Source organism: Aquarana catesbeiana, linkage group LG10 (genome assembly GCF_042186555.1).
Source record: "Aquarana catesbeiana isolate 2022-GZ linkage group LG10, ASM4218655v1, whole genome shotgun sequence".
In the NCBI taxonomy this organism is placed as follows: Eukaryota; Metazoa; Chordata; class Amphibia; order Anura; family Ranidae; genus Aquarana; species Aquarana catesbeiana.
Window position 1 is genome coordinate 4,824,029 of NC_133333.1, and position 17,547 is coordinate 4,841,575.

At 44.5% G+C, this 17,547-nt stretch overlaps 1 protein-coding gene across 1 annotated transcript in view; it reads right to left on the reverse strand.

Annotated features, from left to right (window-relative positions):
• Positions 1-609: 609 nt before the first annotated feature.
• PAX7 (paired box 7) overlaps positions 610-17,547 on the reverse strand; it is a 103,045-nt gene continuing 86,107 nt past the window's right edge. Inside the window, exons 5-6 of the mRNA XM_073603758.1 lie at positions 10,035-10,281; positions 610-4,703 (exon numbers count right to left, since the gene is read on the reverse strand). Coding sequence (XP_073459859.1) covers positions 4,588-4,703; positions 10,035-10,281 — 363 coding nt within the window. The 3' untranslated portion in view covers positions 610-4,587. The remainder of the gene's footprint in view (positions 4,704-10,034; positions 10,282-17,547) is intronic.

Consider the following 17,547-nt stretch of genomic DNA (forward strand, 5'->3'; position numbering starts at 1 on the left):
TGGCCCTGGGGAGGAATAATCCTCCCCAGGGAAGAATAGCTCCAAAATTATGGGTTTCATTGGGATTGTGGCCTCCACGGGAGAATAGCTCCCAAATCATTGGCTTCTAAGGGATAATTGGACCCCATGGAATTCAGTGTTTTTTTCGGTGTGATAGTGGCAGCCAGGGGAGACTAGCCCTCCAAATCATTAATATCAGTGGGATAGTGGCTCCAGGGAAGAATAGCCCCCAAATAATTGGTGTCATTGGGATTGTGGCCTTCATGGGAAAAATAAGCCCCAAATCATTGATATCAGTAGGATAATAGCCCCTAGGAAAGAATAGCCCCCCAAGTCATTGGTGTCAGTGGGATTGTGGTCCCCAGTGGAGAATATTCTGGAAAATCATTTGTGTCAATGGTGGTATCAGGAGCCAGCGCCACCCACAGGTAAGAACTGATTATTTCACAAAGACTGGAAGATTTTTCCCCTGTTCCCATTCTGGTGGCAACTCCAGATTTTGGAGTTTCTCTCTCCTGTTTGCTAGAACTAGGAATCAATACATAGAATATGAACAATAGGAAATCAGCACACCGTGTTGTGAAGACAGGCAGAAATCAAGGAGATCAGTCAAGGTTCCATCTCTTTTAATGCATAACAGCAATGCCTGAGGTACACAAAGAAACATACACAGGCGCAGGTAGTCAACCCCGCCGCTGCCATGGAGGTCTTACGCGGGCTGCAGACGTCTTTCAGCAGGGACAAGGATAAAACAAGTACAGGTTTATCATAACTACTCTACTACTTAATATAGTTGAATAAATTATAGTGGGATTATATATACGTATGCACATATATATACATATATATGTACACACTTACGCGCACACTTGGAGCGACATGGGAGTCAGACACAGAAGTGACAGTCAAATTTTTTTTTTTTTTTTTTTAATGGAATGCTATCTAGTGCTAGATAAAGGGGAACCTGGTTGGTGGGATTAGATTTGGGGGTTAAAAGCATTTCATATACATAGATAAGAGGGATGCCGCAAGCACCCCCCCCCCCTTTCAGATGCTCCCTGTAGTCTGTGAGCCGTGAATCCCACAAATGTCCACTTTGTAGAAATATATGTATTAAAAAAAAAAAATCAAATGTCCGGTATGTGCATTAAGTGATGACATCTCCTGGGCATAGAATGTCTCCTTCTTCTTCACAAGGTTCTCCTCTTCTTATCCTCCAAACAGCTGCGTGGAAGAGAATCGAACCCCATAGCATGTGATCAATGGGAGTCCATTGTAAATTAGGTATTTTCAAAATGTGAAGCGCTTGTAACTTTAGAAGACCCATGCCCTTAGACCCCCCCTAATAATCACCACCATTCCCCTATAGCAATATTTTTTTTTCTCTCAGGACATAATATATAAATTTTTTGAAGACTTCACATAATTCATATACATCGACATTACTATACATTTCATTGTGAAAATATTCACAGAAAACTTTGAATGGGCTTCAACATTGGAATGATTATGCTATATACATTTCCGGCTAAGCTGTGTTGTCCCGGCCTTTATGTAGACCCTTCAAGACTGTCTCTATGGAATGATATGTTGGGATTGTAATCTTGGTCCACAAGGTTCATTTTTTGTCTTGAGCTTTGCAACGGAATGCCCTGTGAGGAGCACTAAAGGTTTTAGAGATCTCTGGAAACGACAGGGAAATATCCCAAAGCCTTAAATGTGGAATGTGAAGAAATTAAAGGATGAAAATGAGAAGAGCAGATGCGTTAGGAACATTTCTAGAATTATCTTTGAAGTGGCCCCCAGTATATATGCTATAGGACCAGAAGTTTGTGGACTTCTGACCATCACACCTCTATGAGTTTGTTGGACATACTATTTGAGAACCATGGCCATTATTTTGGTGTTGCCCCCTTCTATAACATCCTCCACTGTAATGGAAAAACTTTCCATAAGATTTTGGAGGGTGGTTGTGGGAATTTGTACCCGTTTGTGAGGTTGGGTACTGGATGAGAAGACCTGGCTCACCATTGGCGTTCCAATTCATCCTATAGGTGTTCAGTACAAATAAGGGCAAGACACTTGTGTTCCTCCACACCCAACTGGTCAATCCATGTTTTTATTGACTTGGGCCTCTTTGTGGCTATTACATCCTCTACTTTTCTGGGAAAGCTTTCCCCAAGATTTTGGAGGGGGTTTGTGGGAATTTGTGCCCAATTGGATGAGAAGACCTTGGTGAGAAGACCTGCCTCACCATTAGCGTTCCAATTCATCCCAAAGGTGTTCAGTAGGGTTGAGGTCAGGTCTCTGTGCAGGACACTTGAGTTTCTCCTTCAATCACACCTGTATCAGAGTGTTGGGCATCTATTCAGAAAGCATGTCCAATATGGAGTGGCTCCCTTCCTCCCAAGGCCATTAATATGAAGTTGTGCTCTTTTGTTGCTATTACATCCTCCACTCTTCTGGAAGGACTTTCCACAAGATTTTGGAGTGTCCGTGGGAGTTTGTGCCCATTTGTGAAGTCAGGTACTGATGTTGAAGATACCATCAGCGTTCCAACTCATCCCAAAGGTGTTCAGTAAAGTTGAGGTCAGGACACTCCTGTTCCTCCACTCCCAACTGGTCAAACCATATCTTTATGCATTTGGACCCCCTTTGTGGATATAACATCCTCCACTTTTCTGGGAAAGCTTTCCCTAAGATTTTGGAGGGTGTCTATAGGAATGTGTGCCCATTTGTGAAGTCTGGTGCTAATGTTGGATGAAAACACCGGGCTCACAATCAGAATTCCAATTAATTCCAAAGGTGCGGTTGAGGTCAGGACACTCGAGTTCCTCCACACCCAACTGGTCAAACCATGTATTTTTAGACTTGGACACCCTTTATGGCCATAACTTCCTCCACTCTTCTGGGACTGGGAAGACTTTTCACAAGATTTTGGAGTGTCTATGGGAATTTATGCCCCAGGTACTGATGCTGGATGGTTCCAAGTAATCCCCACAGCTGTAGGCTGTATGTCATCCCCTTATAAAACCATGGTCATTAAATTGAGCCCCTCCCCATGGCCATCAATATTGAATTGCTGTCCCACCAATGGCCATTAATATGGAGTTTTTTCCCTAATGTGGCTATAACAAGCTCCATTCTTTTGGGAAGGCTTTCCATAGGGTTTTGAAAGGCGTTTGTGGAAATGTGTACCCATTTGTGAGGTCAAGTACTAATGCTGGATGAGAGGACCTTGCTCACATGTTGGGCCCCACATTGGGCGCCAAAAAAAAAAAAAGCCCTGGCTTACACGTTGGACCCCACATTGGGCACCAAAAAACAAGACCTGGCTCACAATCAGCATTCTAATTCATCCCAAAGGTGTTCAGTAGGGTTGAGGCCAGGACACTAAAGTTCCTCCACACCAAACTGGTCAAACCATGTCCTTAGGAAGCTGGCTTTTTACACAGGGGGAGGGGGGGAGGGGGGGCACAGTCATGGTGGAACAGAAAAGGGTCTTCACCAAACTGTTAAAATGGCATAATTGCCCAAAATGTCTCTGCATGTTGTAGCATTAACAGAACCCTTCACTAGAAACACCTGATACTTTTGACGATGACCATGAAGTCGGTGTGATGGCCATGTGTCTATAAACCTTTGTCCATATAGTGTATTCTAGATAATGCATAGGTGTGATGTGGATTATTATTATTATTATTTTTTTTGCTTAACTTGAGAAATAAGTCATTTTGTTTTACAATATTTCTTAAAAGAATTCCATGTAGAAGGTAAGTCATACACATGGTTTAAGTATTTCAAGTAGCTATTAGGGACATTTCAGCCCTTTTATGGAGAAAAGTGAGCGCCTCCTCTATTGTCCGTCATCTCTGAATATCTAATCTTGGCTACAATATTTTCAGTCCGATCTGGGTATCCTTCCAATTCATACTTTTTTTTTTCTTAACAGAATTGTCCTTTAAAATAAAGTTTGTGAAAATTATTCTAAGTCCCGGTAGTTAAGCGTGGTCCCGTTTTCGGATATACTCCACCAAGTCATTATTTAGTCAGTCATTGCTCCACAATTCCTGATGATGGGAACGTTGCACATTACACAACATAAAGTATGGAATGAATTTCCGGTTATCAGTTCAAATTAAAATATAACGAAGCCTTTTTTTTTTTTTTTTCCTCTAGATCTGCCATTAAATGTTCCACCTCCTAGGCTTGGCACGATGGCAGATTTGGATGTGGCGTTACTTTGTCCATTTCACAGCCCAAATTGCGCTGCCAATCCCCGACCGGCGTTTGTACCGCTTGCTGTTTTCATCGGCTAGGTGAAAAGGCTTAATGTGGTTTGATAAATCTTCTGCGCATGCTGGCTCCTACCAAAGAAAAAAAAAAAAAACCATGGCACCGCGCCTTTCAAGGATCAGGTGCCAGCGCGTCTCTGGCTGTGAGCATGGCAAGGTTGAATGCGTAGGATCGGCTTTATTGAAGAGTCCCAGAGGATGACGGCAGTGAATGGGCACGTATGTTTAGTGGGAGGCAAACAAAAACAGCCCTCTGGCGCGGGTCGCTATCGGGGGCGGAGGGGGGGACCCTTCAGTACGCTTGTCCGGTCTCAACAGGTAACAGGCCCAAGACAGCCGAGTGTTCGCCGAGCTTCATGCGGCGCTGTGTGGACAGGCTGACGTTTTTAGCCAAATAATCGACAGCAGCTGAAAAACAAATCCAACAATAAATTAGCAAGGAAAAAGTAAACTACCAATACAAGTTTTTTTTTTTTGTACTCATTCTTCTATAGTTGCACTGAAGGCATTTGCTGTATAAAAATGATTACTCTAGGGCCCAGGGTCATCCTAATAGCATCATGGGCCACTGGGCAAAGTAATGAACTGGGCCCCTACCAGCTTGCCCCAATTTACGCACCTACTCTCAAGAATTAAAGTATAAATAGTTGATAGGATTAAACATATATTTATTAGTACTTTTAATCGATTTTAAACAATAAGAGAAGGGGGGGGTGGGGGAGGCAGAAGGGTACAGTAGGGGAGGGGGGAGGCAGAAGGACACAGTAGGGGGAAGGCAGAAGGGCACAGTAGGGATGGAGGCAGAAGGACACAGTAGGGGAGGGGGGAGGCAGAAGGGCACAGTAGGGGGGAGGCAGAAGGGCACAGTAGGGGGGAGGCAGAAGGGCACAGTAGGGGGGGGAGGCAGAAGGGCACAGTAGGGGGGGGAGGCAGAAGGGCACAGTAGGGGGGAGGCAGAAGGGCACAGTAGGGGAGGGGGAGGCAGAAGGGCACAGTAGGGGGGAGGCAGAAGGGCACAGTAGGGGGGAAGGCAAAAGGGCACAGTAGGGGGGAGGCAGAAGGGCACAGTAGGGGGGGAGGCAGAAGGGCACAGTAGGGGGGAGGCAGAAGGGCACAGTAGGGGGGAAGGCAAAAGGGCACAGTAGGGGGGAGGCAGAAGGGCACAGTAGGGGGGGAGGCAGAAGGGCACAGTAGGGGGGAGGCAAAAGGGCACAGTAGGGGGGAGGCAGAAGGGCACAGTAGGGGGGGAGGCAGAAGGGCACAGTAGGGGGGAGGCAGAAGGGCACAGTAGGGGGGGAAGGCAGAAGGGCACAGTAGGGGGGAGGCAGAAGGGCACAATAGGGGAGGGGGAGGCAGAGCACAGTAGGCGGGAATGCAGAAGGGCACGGTACAGGGGGAGATAGAAGGGCACAATACTGACATCAGGAGGGCTCAGTACAGGCCCTCCTGGGACAGCTTAGGAAAAAATGTGACTGTCCCAGCAAATCCGGGACAGTTGGCAAGTATGATGTAATGCAAAACTATCATGAGGACCCCATGCACCTGGGGCCCATGCATTAGGACTGTCCTGCTAGGGCCGCCAGCCTTGAATTAACTGAGTATGATGAGAAACGTAACCGTTAGCTTTTTTTTTTTTCAACTCACTTATCCTTTAACTGCGTGTTTTATTGGCTGTGCGTATGGAGGATGTATGTGGTGCTGTACATGGAGGATGTAGATGAAGGATGTAGATGGTGGATGTATATGGAGGCTGTACATGGAGGCTGTAGATGGAGGCTGTACATGGAGGATGTAGATGGAGGCTGTAGATGGAGGCTGTAGATGGAGGCTGTAGATTTAGGATGTACATGGAGGATGTAGATGGAGGCTGTAGATGGAGGCTGTACATGGAGGCTGTAGATGGAGGATGTACATAAAGGCTGTACATGGAGGGTGTAGATGACATACAGTACATGTATAATAGTTGCCTGTTGTCACCGACATGCACACACATCAGCAGAGTGGCTCAGAGCGTTCCATAGAACACAGAAGCTTTTTTCCTCCCTCTGTTAATGTCCCAAATTAAATTAATACTGATATAGAAGTTACTGCCAATAAGTAAAGAAATGTGAGGCGCCAGTGGCATGTCAGCGCCGGCAGTCCTGGGGGAGGACTTGTCCAGACAAGACTCTTATTAGAGTTGTCATATCCATTACGGTTCTCTTCACGCTTCTGTGTCCCATCAATGTGGGCATCAGAATGAAGAGCGTCTCTGCCAAGTACCCGACGCAGTCCATGGATCTGGTCAGCTGAGGAATCGCTGCCAGTAAATGGTTTGTAGTTCTGTTCAGCCGCTGTAGTCAACTTAAAAACAATAGAGGGTCTCAAGTGCAGCCCCCAGAGGGCTACACAATAGCGGCAAATTTACGCACATCAACAACAACAAAAATGTTGGTCCCGCTGCATTTTTTTTTTTTTTTTTTTGCAGCGTATTGCAATGCGCATTAAGGAAGTTGGAGTACAATAAAATAACCCCCAGCACTGGTGTCAGTGCATGCAATATATAATGCCTAGCATTGGTGTTAGTGCATGCAATATATAATGCCTAGCATTGGTGTCAGTGCATGCAATATATAATGCCTAGCATTGGTGTCAGTGCATGCAATATATAATGCCTAGCATTGGTGTCAGTGCATGCAATATATAATGCCTAGCATTGGTGTCAGTGGATGTAATAACCCCCAGCACTAGTGTCAGGAGATGCATAGCTCCCAACTGTCCCTGATTTTGAGGGACTGTCCCTGATTTGGAGCAATGTCCCTCTGTCTCTCTTTCCCCCTCATTCATCCTTCATTTTGCTCTGATCTATAGGGTTGTATATAAAATGCACTTTTTATCTTTCAAAAGGTATTTTGCAGTGCTAAACCTTTCGTCCAAATTCTAAATTGCTGCATTTGTACATTTTAAAAGCCAATATAAAGGTATAGTGATGGTAAAAAAAAGTCCTTGTGGATTTAACCTTTTTTTTTGTGTTAATTCTCCTTTAAGGGGGTGTGTTGGGGGGGGAGGCGTGTCCTGTGCCTACATACACTTGCAGGTAGGTGTCCCTCATTCCCATCTCAAAATGTTGGGAGGTGTGAGAGATGCAATAATAACCCCCAACAATGGTATCAGTGGATCCAATAATAACCCCCAGCTTTGGTGTCAGTGAATGCAATTATAACCCCCAGCATTGGTGTTAGTGAATGCAGCAATAGCCCCCAACACTAGGGTTAGTACTATTAACCCCCTTTCATTGGTGGTCACTGGCAGTGGAATATAAGCCCCCCTCTCATTGGTGGTCACTGGCAGTGGAATTTAAGCCCCCCTCTCATTGGTGGTCACTGGAAGTGGAATATAAGCCCCCCTCTCATTGGTGGTCACTGGCAGTGGAATTTAAGCCCCCCTCTCATTGGTGGTCACTGGCAGTGGACTTTAAGCCCCCCTCTCATTGGTGGTCACTGGCAGTGAAATGTAACCCCCCTACATGGGTTCAGTGCCTTGCAATAGCTGGCAGAGGCTCCTGAAATCTACTCCCCAGTCTCTGTACATCCTCCATGTACTTCTCATCCCTTCTGTCTGCATTGAGTGGAGCTGAGAGGGGTGGATGGAGAACACCCGAGGTGGACGTGGATTGTGACTATTGATTGCAGGTGTGCCCCTAACATGCTGGAGGTGGGGGAAAGGTCAGCTGAGGAGCATAGGACCCCTCTCTGGCATGAAACACATGCTTCTCATTGAGGCTGAAGAACTGGCTGGGTGTTATGGAGGTGAGCCGGTGACACTGTGAGTTGGAGTGGCTGTAGGCTATTTGGATAGGAGAAGGGATTTGGTAATGGCAAATCACAGCTCAGCACAGAGAACACACCTGTGTAATGGATACACGGCATGGAACCCACCCGCAGTCAGGGCCGTTTTCATTATGGGCCCCGGGCAAGGTATGCACTGGGGCCCCTACCAGCCTGCCCCAATTTACACACCTACTCTCATGTATCTCTACAGTGCCTAGAAAAAGTATTCACACCCCTTGAAATTTCCCACATTTCATGTCATGTTACAACCAAAAACGTAAATGTATTTTATTGTGATTTTATGTGATAGACCAACACAAAGTGTCACATAATTGTGAAGTGGAAGGAAAATGATAAATGATACAAATAAATATGTGAAAAGTGTGTGTGTGTGTGGGGGGGGGCTGGCATTTGATCACCAATGTAAGGAACATTCTTCCCACTGATCACCAATGTAAGGAACATTCTTCCCACTGACCACCAATGTAAGGAACATTCTTCTCACTGATCACCAATGTAAGGAACATTCTTCTCACTGATCACCAATGTAAGGAACATTCTTCTCACTGATCACCAATGTAAGGAACATTCTTCTCACTGATCACCAATGTAAGGAACATTCTTCCCACTGATCACCAATGTAAGGAACATTCTTCTCACTGATCACCAATGTAAGGAACATTCTTCTCACTGATCACCAATGTAAGGAACATTCTTCTCACTGATCACCAATGTAAGGAACATTCTTCTCACTGATCACCAATGTAAGGAACATTCTTCCCACTGATCACCAATGTAAGGAATATTCTTCTCACTGATCACCAATGTAAGGGACATTCTTCTCACTGATCACCAATGTAAGGAACATTCTTCTCACTGATCACCAATGTAAGGAACATTCTTCTCACTGATCACCAATGTAAGGAACATTCTTCCCACTGATCACCAATGTAAGGAACATTCTTCCCACTGATCACCAATGTAAGGAACATTCTTCTCACTGATCACCAATGTAAGGAACATTCTTCTCACTGATCACCAATGTAAGGAACATTCTTCTCACTGATCACCAATGTAAGGAACATTCTTCTCACTGATCACCAATGTAAGGAACATTCTTCCCACTGATCACCAATGTAAGGGACATTCTTCTCACTGATCACCAATGTAAGGGACATTCTTCTCACTGATCACCAATGTAAGGAACATTCTTCTCACTGATCACCAATGTAAAGAACATTCTTCTCACTGATCACCAATGTAAGGGACATTCTTCTCACTGATCACCAATGTAAGGAACATTCTTCTCACTGATCACCAATGTAAGGGACATTCTTCTCACTGATCACCAATGTAAGGAACATTCTTCTCACTGATCACCAATGTAAGGAACATTCTTACAGATTTTTCAAAAATTCAAAAGACTAACTGATAATAACTAACTATTAAATTATAGGTATTGGAATTTCCTTTCAAATTTGGCTGTTAGTGAAGATAACGAATATGAATTTATCCGAAGTTACGAATTATCTGAAATAATTTCCGAATTTCCAAATATTTGTCGAAATTTGTTAAACGAATTTGTAATGGAACAAATAGCACATGTCTAAGGGCTACAAGAACCGGCGCCGGGATGGCCCATGGGCATTATGGGTGTAGGTTTGGAGCGGTGCTGTGGATTTTGAATCGGACCCTTTCGTAGTGATTATGTATGCGACTGAATCCAAGTCTTGTGAACAACCTCTCAGCTAAGGAGTGACAGTATGCACCATGCCGGAATAGTCTCTCCATTATAGTCTACTTCCCATTGGACATTCTAACAATTCTTTTTAGTACATTGTTGCATACGTGGTGTGTTGTAGGTGACCCCCAGTAACCTACCTCCTGGGGTTTTCTTAGCCCTGATATACTACTGTGGATCAGTACTTACATTGTCCATATTGTCCATACTGGTAGCTTGCCACGGGGTCCATGCTGTATCCCGTCGTGCTGTAAGTCGGGGCGCAGTAGGACTGAGATGTGGGGAGGCTGTCCACAGACTTGATGGAATCGCTGCGCTGGCTGCAGCTCGCCGACAGGGAATTGGTGGTCTCCAGACCGCTATGTAGAGGGGAGATGGAAAAATCCGACTGGCTCTGGGGGGGCATTCCATTGGGACTGCTTAGAATGCTCATAACCTGTAATGAGAAGAGTACGTATGTTCAAATGCCAGATTTAAGTTTGCAGTAACAGCAGGATACTGAGTTATACCAAGTAACACATTTTCCTTTAAAGGGTAACTCCACTTTCTTGGGGGAAAAAAAATTAGCAAAAAAAAAAAAAAAAAATTTATGGGAGATGGGGATTTTAGTTTTCTCTGATTTCTCTTGTCCCTTTTCGTCTCATTCATTCTATGGCTGGTATTTGAGAGTAACTACCTTGATTCATCATTGATATACACAACATTATTGTCTATTTAGATCTGAGTACATTTCAGTGTGTCTGCATACTATATTTGGTTTACACACCTTGGCATTTGTTGTAAGCTTTAAAAATATTGAAAAGTGGATCCTGAAGAAGCCCTTACCTTGGGTGAAACATGTCAATCTATAAACCTTCTGGGACTCATCCCCCATGTGGATGAATGTACTGTATATCAATGTATGAAACATAATATGGTTTTTAGAAAATATATACCTTTTCTGTTTTTAAGGTTTTGTATGAATAAAATGTATTGATTTTATATGGTGTATTTTTGAGTAATTCTATTTTTCTGGGGCACACAAAAATCCCCATCCCCCATAAGTTGGGGATTTATGGGAAATATTCCCCTTTCCTAATTTCTTGTCCTTCTTTGTTTCATTCATTTGATGGCCGGTATTTTGAGAGCAGCTACCTTGATTCATCATTGATATACACAACATTATTGTCTATATAGATCTGAGTACATTTCAGTGTGTCTGCATACTATATTTGGTTTACGCTCCTTGGCATTTGTTGTAAGCTTTAAAAATATTGAAAAGTGGATCCTGAAGAAGCCCTTACCTTGGGCGAAACACGTTGATTCATAAACCTACTGGGACTCATCCCCCCCATGTGGATGAATGTGCTGTATATCGATGTATGAAACATAATATGTTTACATTTCAGTGTGTCTGCATACTATATTTGGTTCAAGCTCCTTGGCATTTGTTGTAAGCTTTAAAAATATTGAAAAGTGGATCCTGAAGAAGCCCTTACCTTGGGCGAAACACGTCGATTCATAAACCTACTGGGACTCATCCCCCCCATGTGGATGAATGTGCTGTATATCGATGTATGAAACATAATATAGTATGCAGACACACTGAAATGTAAACATATTTGGTTTAAGCTCCTTGGCATTTGTTGTAAGCTTTAAAAATATTGAAAAGTGGATCCTGAAGAAGCCCTTACCTTGGGCGAAACACGTCGATCCCCCCATGTGGATGAATGTACTGTATATCGATATATGAAACATAATATGTTTTTTTTTTTTTTTTTAGAGAATATATACCTTTTTCTGTTTTTAAGGTTTTGTATAAATAAAATGTATTGATTTTATATGGTGTATTTTTGAGCAATTCTATTCTATTTTTCTTGGGCACCCTTAAATCCCCATCCCCCATAAATTGCCCACATGGGGATGTATGGGAAATATTCCCCTTTCCTAATATGGTCACATGTTTTATTTATGATATTCTGTCTTATATATGGCACTTTATGTTTGTAGCGCTGCTTGTTTTATTTATTTTTGTATTTTTTTTTTTTTTTATAGCCATGCATTCCCCATTGACTATGCACTGGATTGTTTTCTATGCAATGTTTTTTTCAATGTCCGCTAAAAAAAATTAAAACTTTGAATAAAAACTTATTGAAAGAAACAATTGCTGCAGAGTGACGGAGATTTTTCTACGTAAAGTTGGCGTGTCCAAGGTGTCCCCCATCTATACATAGACCTATGCGTTGTCCTGACCATGACCCCTCTTGCAGGCGATCCATCCTCCTGACCCCTCTACCCTACCCCATGCACTTCGCTGAGCGGTTCCGCAGCAGACGGGGCCGAGGAGGAGGAGGCGGCTGTTCCTCTGCAAACAGGTTAATATGATTTCTAGAAGTGTTTGAAGCTGGGGTCTAGAGGAAGGGCCACTATAATCCCCTGCCCCCCCCCCCCCCCCTTTACCTCGCCTCTATAATGTATTACTTCTTCTTAGTATTTTGCCATCACTAACCAAAAATCAATTGCCGAGCGACATCTGTAAGACTTTATCTGCAGGGATATCAGGGGCCTGTCAGTCCAGTTGAGTGGCAGCTTTTCCCTCCCTTCCCCCTTCCCCTCTTTCTGTCACCCCTTCCTACTCTCTCTGCACCGCTGCCCCAAATCAGTCACAGCCTCTTCACATTAACCTCTCCGCTGCCTGGCGGCTTCACAGTCAGCATTAAGCTGACCGCTTTTTTTTTTTTTTTTTTTGGCAAATTTTGACTCCTCTAAAGACATTCCAACCCAAATTAGACGATGATGGTGGAGGGTGACGCCCGCTCAGTGATCTGCATCTACACATTAGTGATTGTGAGCCTGCTAAATCCATTTAGAAGTGGCAGTTGAGCTGTTAAGTTTTTGGGGTTTTTTTGTTTTGTTTTTTTTTTTTACTTTTGGGTGAGTTCTTGCTTTGTTTTTTCACCAAAAAAAGGTTTAATCAATAAACCCAAACAGCAGTGTGCTCAGCGCAATGTCTATTATCAACCAATCAAGCTCAGCCAACAAAAGGCCTGTCAAGGGTCAACTACTCCTGAGGCCGGACATGGAGACCGGTCCTAAGATGCTGACTTGCTGCAATGCATGGTTACATACTGTAACGATGGACTCATGAAAATGATTGTTTCAGCAATTGCATTGTATTTTTTTTTTTTTTAGGACCTACACATGACTAAGTGTGGCCATATTTGTCACTATTTAGCAAGTACTGCAACCAATTTCAGGGTCAGTTGCAAAGATCAAGCTTTAGAAGTGATTGTCCTTGCACGGAAAAAGATTCCAACATGCTGGAAAATGTCTACATCATTGGGGGGTCAACTGTTTTCCGTAGAGAAAAGGGAACCTTTGCTTCACTGCAGTTGCAAGGGCTGTAGCAGACTGTTGAGCTCCTGAAATGCAGGCAGTGATAGGAGACTTACCACCATTTATGGCCAGCCTACTTATAAGTCAATAATCTTCTTGTACAATCATGTCCACCCAGTCACCCAAATCTGATTGTCCCACAGTCCAAAAATAGCTCAGCTACCTACCTAGACTCATTAGATCAGCCATTCTCAACCAGGGTTCCGGGGATCCCTAGGGTTCTTCCAGAAGTTCCTTGAACTCTGAGCAACGGTGGACTGGCCTCCTACCTACATTGACCACCAATGCAAGGGTCAACTTTCTATTAAACACCAATGTAAGGGGTCACTTCTACACCGATCACAAGTTTTTACTGTCTGGCTTGGGGGAGTCTAAGCCTGATAGTGTAGCCCAGTGTTTCTCAAACAGGGTTCTGGTGAAAGCCTAGGGTTCCTCCAGAGGTTGCTAGGGGTTCCTTGAGCTCTGAGCAATGGTGGATTGAACTCCTACTTATGTTGACCACCAATGCAAGGGTCAACTTGCCATCAAACACCAATTTAAGGAGTCACTGCTACACTGACCACAAATGATGGAGGGCATCACAGTTTTTACTGTCTGAACTGGGAAGTCTAAACCTGATAGTTTAGCCCAGTCTTTCTCAACCAGGGTTTGGTGAAAACATAGGATTCCTCCAGAGGTTGCCAAGGGTTCCTTGAGCTGTGGCGAATTAGCCCCCCCCCCCCCCCCCCCATCTGATGGTGCCTGCATAGTTCCAGAGCCAATGCCACTTGGTAAAGCTAGCAGCATGACGCCCATTGTCTTTTTACCTGTCTAGAAGGGTGACATTCTGACCACTATTTTAAGGGGGGTCGTTCTTCCCCTTGACCAATGTTGTAAGGGGCCTTCCCACACTGACCCCCAACAATTTTTTTTTAGCAGGTGACATCATGGTTAGTGCATTCGCAGCTGACTTTTTTACCTTTAAAAAACTGTGCTTGCATATAGTGACATGCTTAAAATTTTTCTCATGTGTGGCCAGGTGCTTGACTACAGAAACATGAAGAAGGAGACATTTCCCTCTTTATAAACTATTTAAAGGGTTCCCCTGGAATAAAAAGGTTGAGAAAGGCTGCATTCGATGGTGGCTAGACAAGTACGCTCAATCTGGCCAATGAACGGTCTTTCAAGACCATTCTGCAAACAAATGGGCAAGCTTGCAGGTATGGACTAGAAAGTGGTATGCTCTTGGCAATATTGGGGTAAGGGGGGGTGGGGGGAAATGGAAACATTCAAGAGAGTCCAACCTGACCAGGTGGTTTTCCCCAACCATTGTCAGGAAGGGCTTGTAGACCAAAGATTTTTGCCAGATTTGACTTAACCTCTTCCATTTGGTGAGTAATCTTTTTTTTTTTTCTGTAGGCACCTCTAAACCTCCATCATTGACTTTGGTCTACTTGAGGTAGTGCCAGGACAAGGTCATCTAGAGCCCACGGCGAACGTGCCAAACTGTGCCACTCCCCTGCTCCCCTCCCCTTCCCCGAATGTGTCAGCAAAAATCCCCCCCCCAAAAAATAAATAAAAATTGAGCACTAATCTGCATGCTTACCCCCTAAGCATAAATTTACCCCCTGCTGAAATCCCACTCCCCCCCCAATCACAAATCTTTGTTCCTCCCCACCCCCAAACAAAATCACCCCTCTTAGCACAATCCTATACCCCTAAATTTTCCCATCTGATTACACCTCCCCCCCCCCCCCGCCCCACTGCAAATCCCCCTCCCAGCAAAAATTTCCCCTCCTAGAACGAATACCCCCCCGATTTACCCTGCTAGCACAAACCCCCCCCCCCCCCAAAAAAAAATTCCCTTCCTATCACTTCTTATAGCACAAACCCTCCAAATACCCCCTCCATCCCTCCATGCATTAATCCTCTTCCTTCACTCCCCTTTCAACACAAATCCCCCTAAATAACCACTCCTAGCACCCCCCCCCCCCCAAATTTCTCCTTCTAGAACAATTCTTACCCCAACCACCCCTCAAATTTACCGTCCCAACACAAATCCCCTCCCCCAATCTCCTTAAGATGACCCCCATCTCACATGTTACCACAGAACCCAGGGCAGACCACCCTCCTGCCAACCCCCAAATTCCCTCCTCCCAAAACAAATCCCCTCCTCCCCAATCTTCTTGTGGTGTGGTGCCCCCCCCCCCCATGCATGACACCACAGTGCCCAGGGAGGCCGTCCCTGCTGCCCACTCCTTGTCCCGGACCTGACTTAAGGTGTACTAATTAAACATTATGGTTACTTTAACATTTTGGGTTATTATACTTTTCACATCATCATCATTACGTTTTGCTGTGCTTTGTGGCATAAACTTGAAAGCGTTAAAGGAACCCGACTGGAAATGGGGCATAATGCAATGACTATTTGTTTAATTCCCCGTTATGTTCTAAATTTATGGAATAATGTATTTGGATGGAATTGAATACCGCATGCCACAGCAGCACAGAAACAGATACCACACCCCCCCCCCCCCCCTTGTGTATCGGTGTAACCATTGCCTAGCCCGGCTCGGCAGAACATAGGCCCTCTTCTCAACCTTGACCCGAGGTCAGTTGGTTGGTAGTCTGGGACACGTGTTCTCCTTGACACCGGGAAATGTCCTTTCACTGCCCCCTTCCTCTGTATCTCTCTTCACATTCACTCTTTCTTCCCTCCGCCGACACTCTTTCCCCTCAGGAGGTTTCATCATCCTCTCCGTACTTTAAAAGAAGAGGAGTTAAAAAAAAAAATGTAATTAATTCCCTCTATTTCTGAGCAGGGCCTGAGGGTCTGTGTCCACGGAGGCTCCAGCCAGGCAAATCTGCACCCTTTATGATAAACCGAGTCAGCTTTAGACGTTCAAGTGCAATTAGGATCCCCCATCTCGAGACCATCAGCTCTTCCAACTTCTTGGGCCGCAGGAGGAAGAGAAATTGAGCTGCGGAGGAAACTACATGAAAGTAGGAGATAGGGATGAAAGGCCATCTACCGTATACAATATGGACAGGAACCTTATATTATCTCTGGGATATGGGATCCGCCGCATGCAAGCATGTTAGGAGATTAGAAGCCAACTTTACAGGAAATAACACTTTCTTGTACACTGTTATTCTTTGTGTTTTGCAAATTTTAGCTCCAATTTTTTATTTTTTATTACATTCTTCGGAGACGATGGCAGCTTTGAAATCACTTACATATTTTTTTTTTTTTTATATGTTTAAAGCATCTGCTGTGGAATTTATTATGGATATTCAAACATACAAAAAAGGAAATCCTTGAGACGTGATTATTTATACGTTGAAAATGTCATTTCCCGACTATGAAGGCAGTAATGTTCATTAGCCTCTCCGTTAATTAGCCGCCTGCGACAATGATAAGACATTCAGAAAAACGCAGAGCACAATCCACTGACGTGGCACCACATCCATAAACATACAGTATCTCACAAAAGTAAGTACACCCTTCACATTTTTGTAAGTATTTTATTCTATCTTTTCGTGTGACAACATTAAAGAAATGACACTTTGCTACAATGTAAAGTAGTGAGTGTACAGCTTGTATAACAGTGTAAATTTGCTGTCCCCTCAAAATAACTCAACACACAGCCATTAATGTCTAAACCCAGTGGCGTCTGGAGGGGGGGCTAAGGGGGGCTGGAGCCCCGAGTGGGCCCCCAAAAAGCCCCGGGTCTCGGGCATTCACAAATGTATTATTAGCCCCGAGCCCAAGCGGGGACCGATCTGACTCAAGTGTGTCTTGCCTACAGTCAAGCATGGTGGTGGGAGTGTCATGGTCTGGGGCTGCATGAGTGCTGCCGGCACTGGGGGGCTACAGATTATTGAGGGAACCATGAATGCCAACATGTACTGTGACATACTGAAGCAAAGCATGATCCCCTCCCTTCAGAGACTGGACCGCAGGACAGTATTCCAACATGATAACCACCCCAAACACACCTCCAAGACCACCACTGCCTTGCTAAAGAAGCTGAGGGTAAAGGTGATGGACTGGCCAAGCATGTCTCCAGACCTAAACCCTATTGATCATCTGTGGGACATCCTCAAACAGAAGAGAAGCGCAAGGTCTCTAACATCCACCAGCTTCGTGATGTCGTCATGGAGGAGGGGAAGAGGACTCCAGTGACAACCTGTGAAGCTCTGGTGACCTCCATGCCCAAGAGGGTTAAGGCAGTGCTGGAAAATAATGGTGGCCACACACAATATTTACACTTTGGGCCGAATTTGGATATTTTCACTTAGGGTTGTACTGACTTTTGTTGCCAGCGGTTTAGACATTAATGGCTGT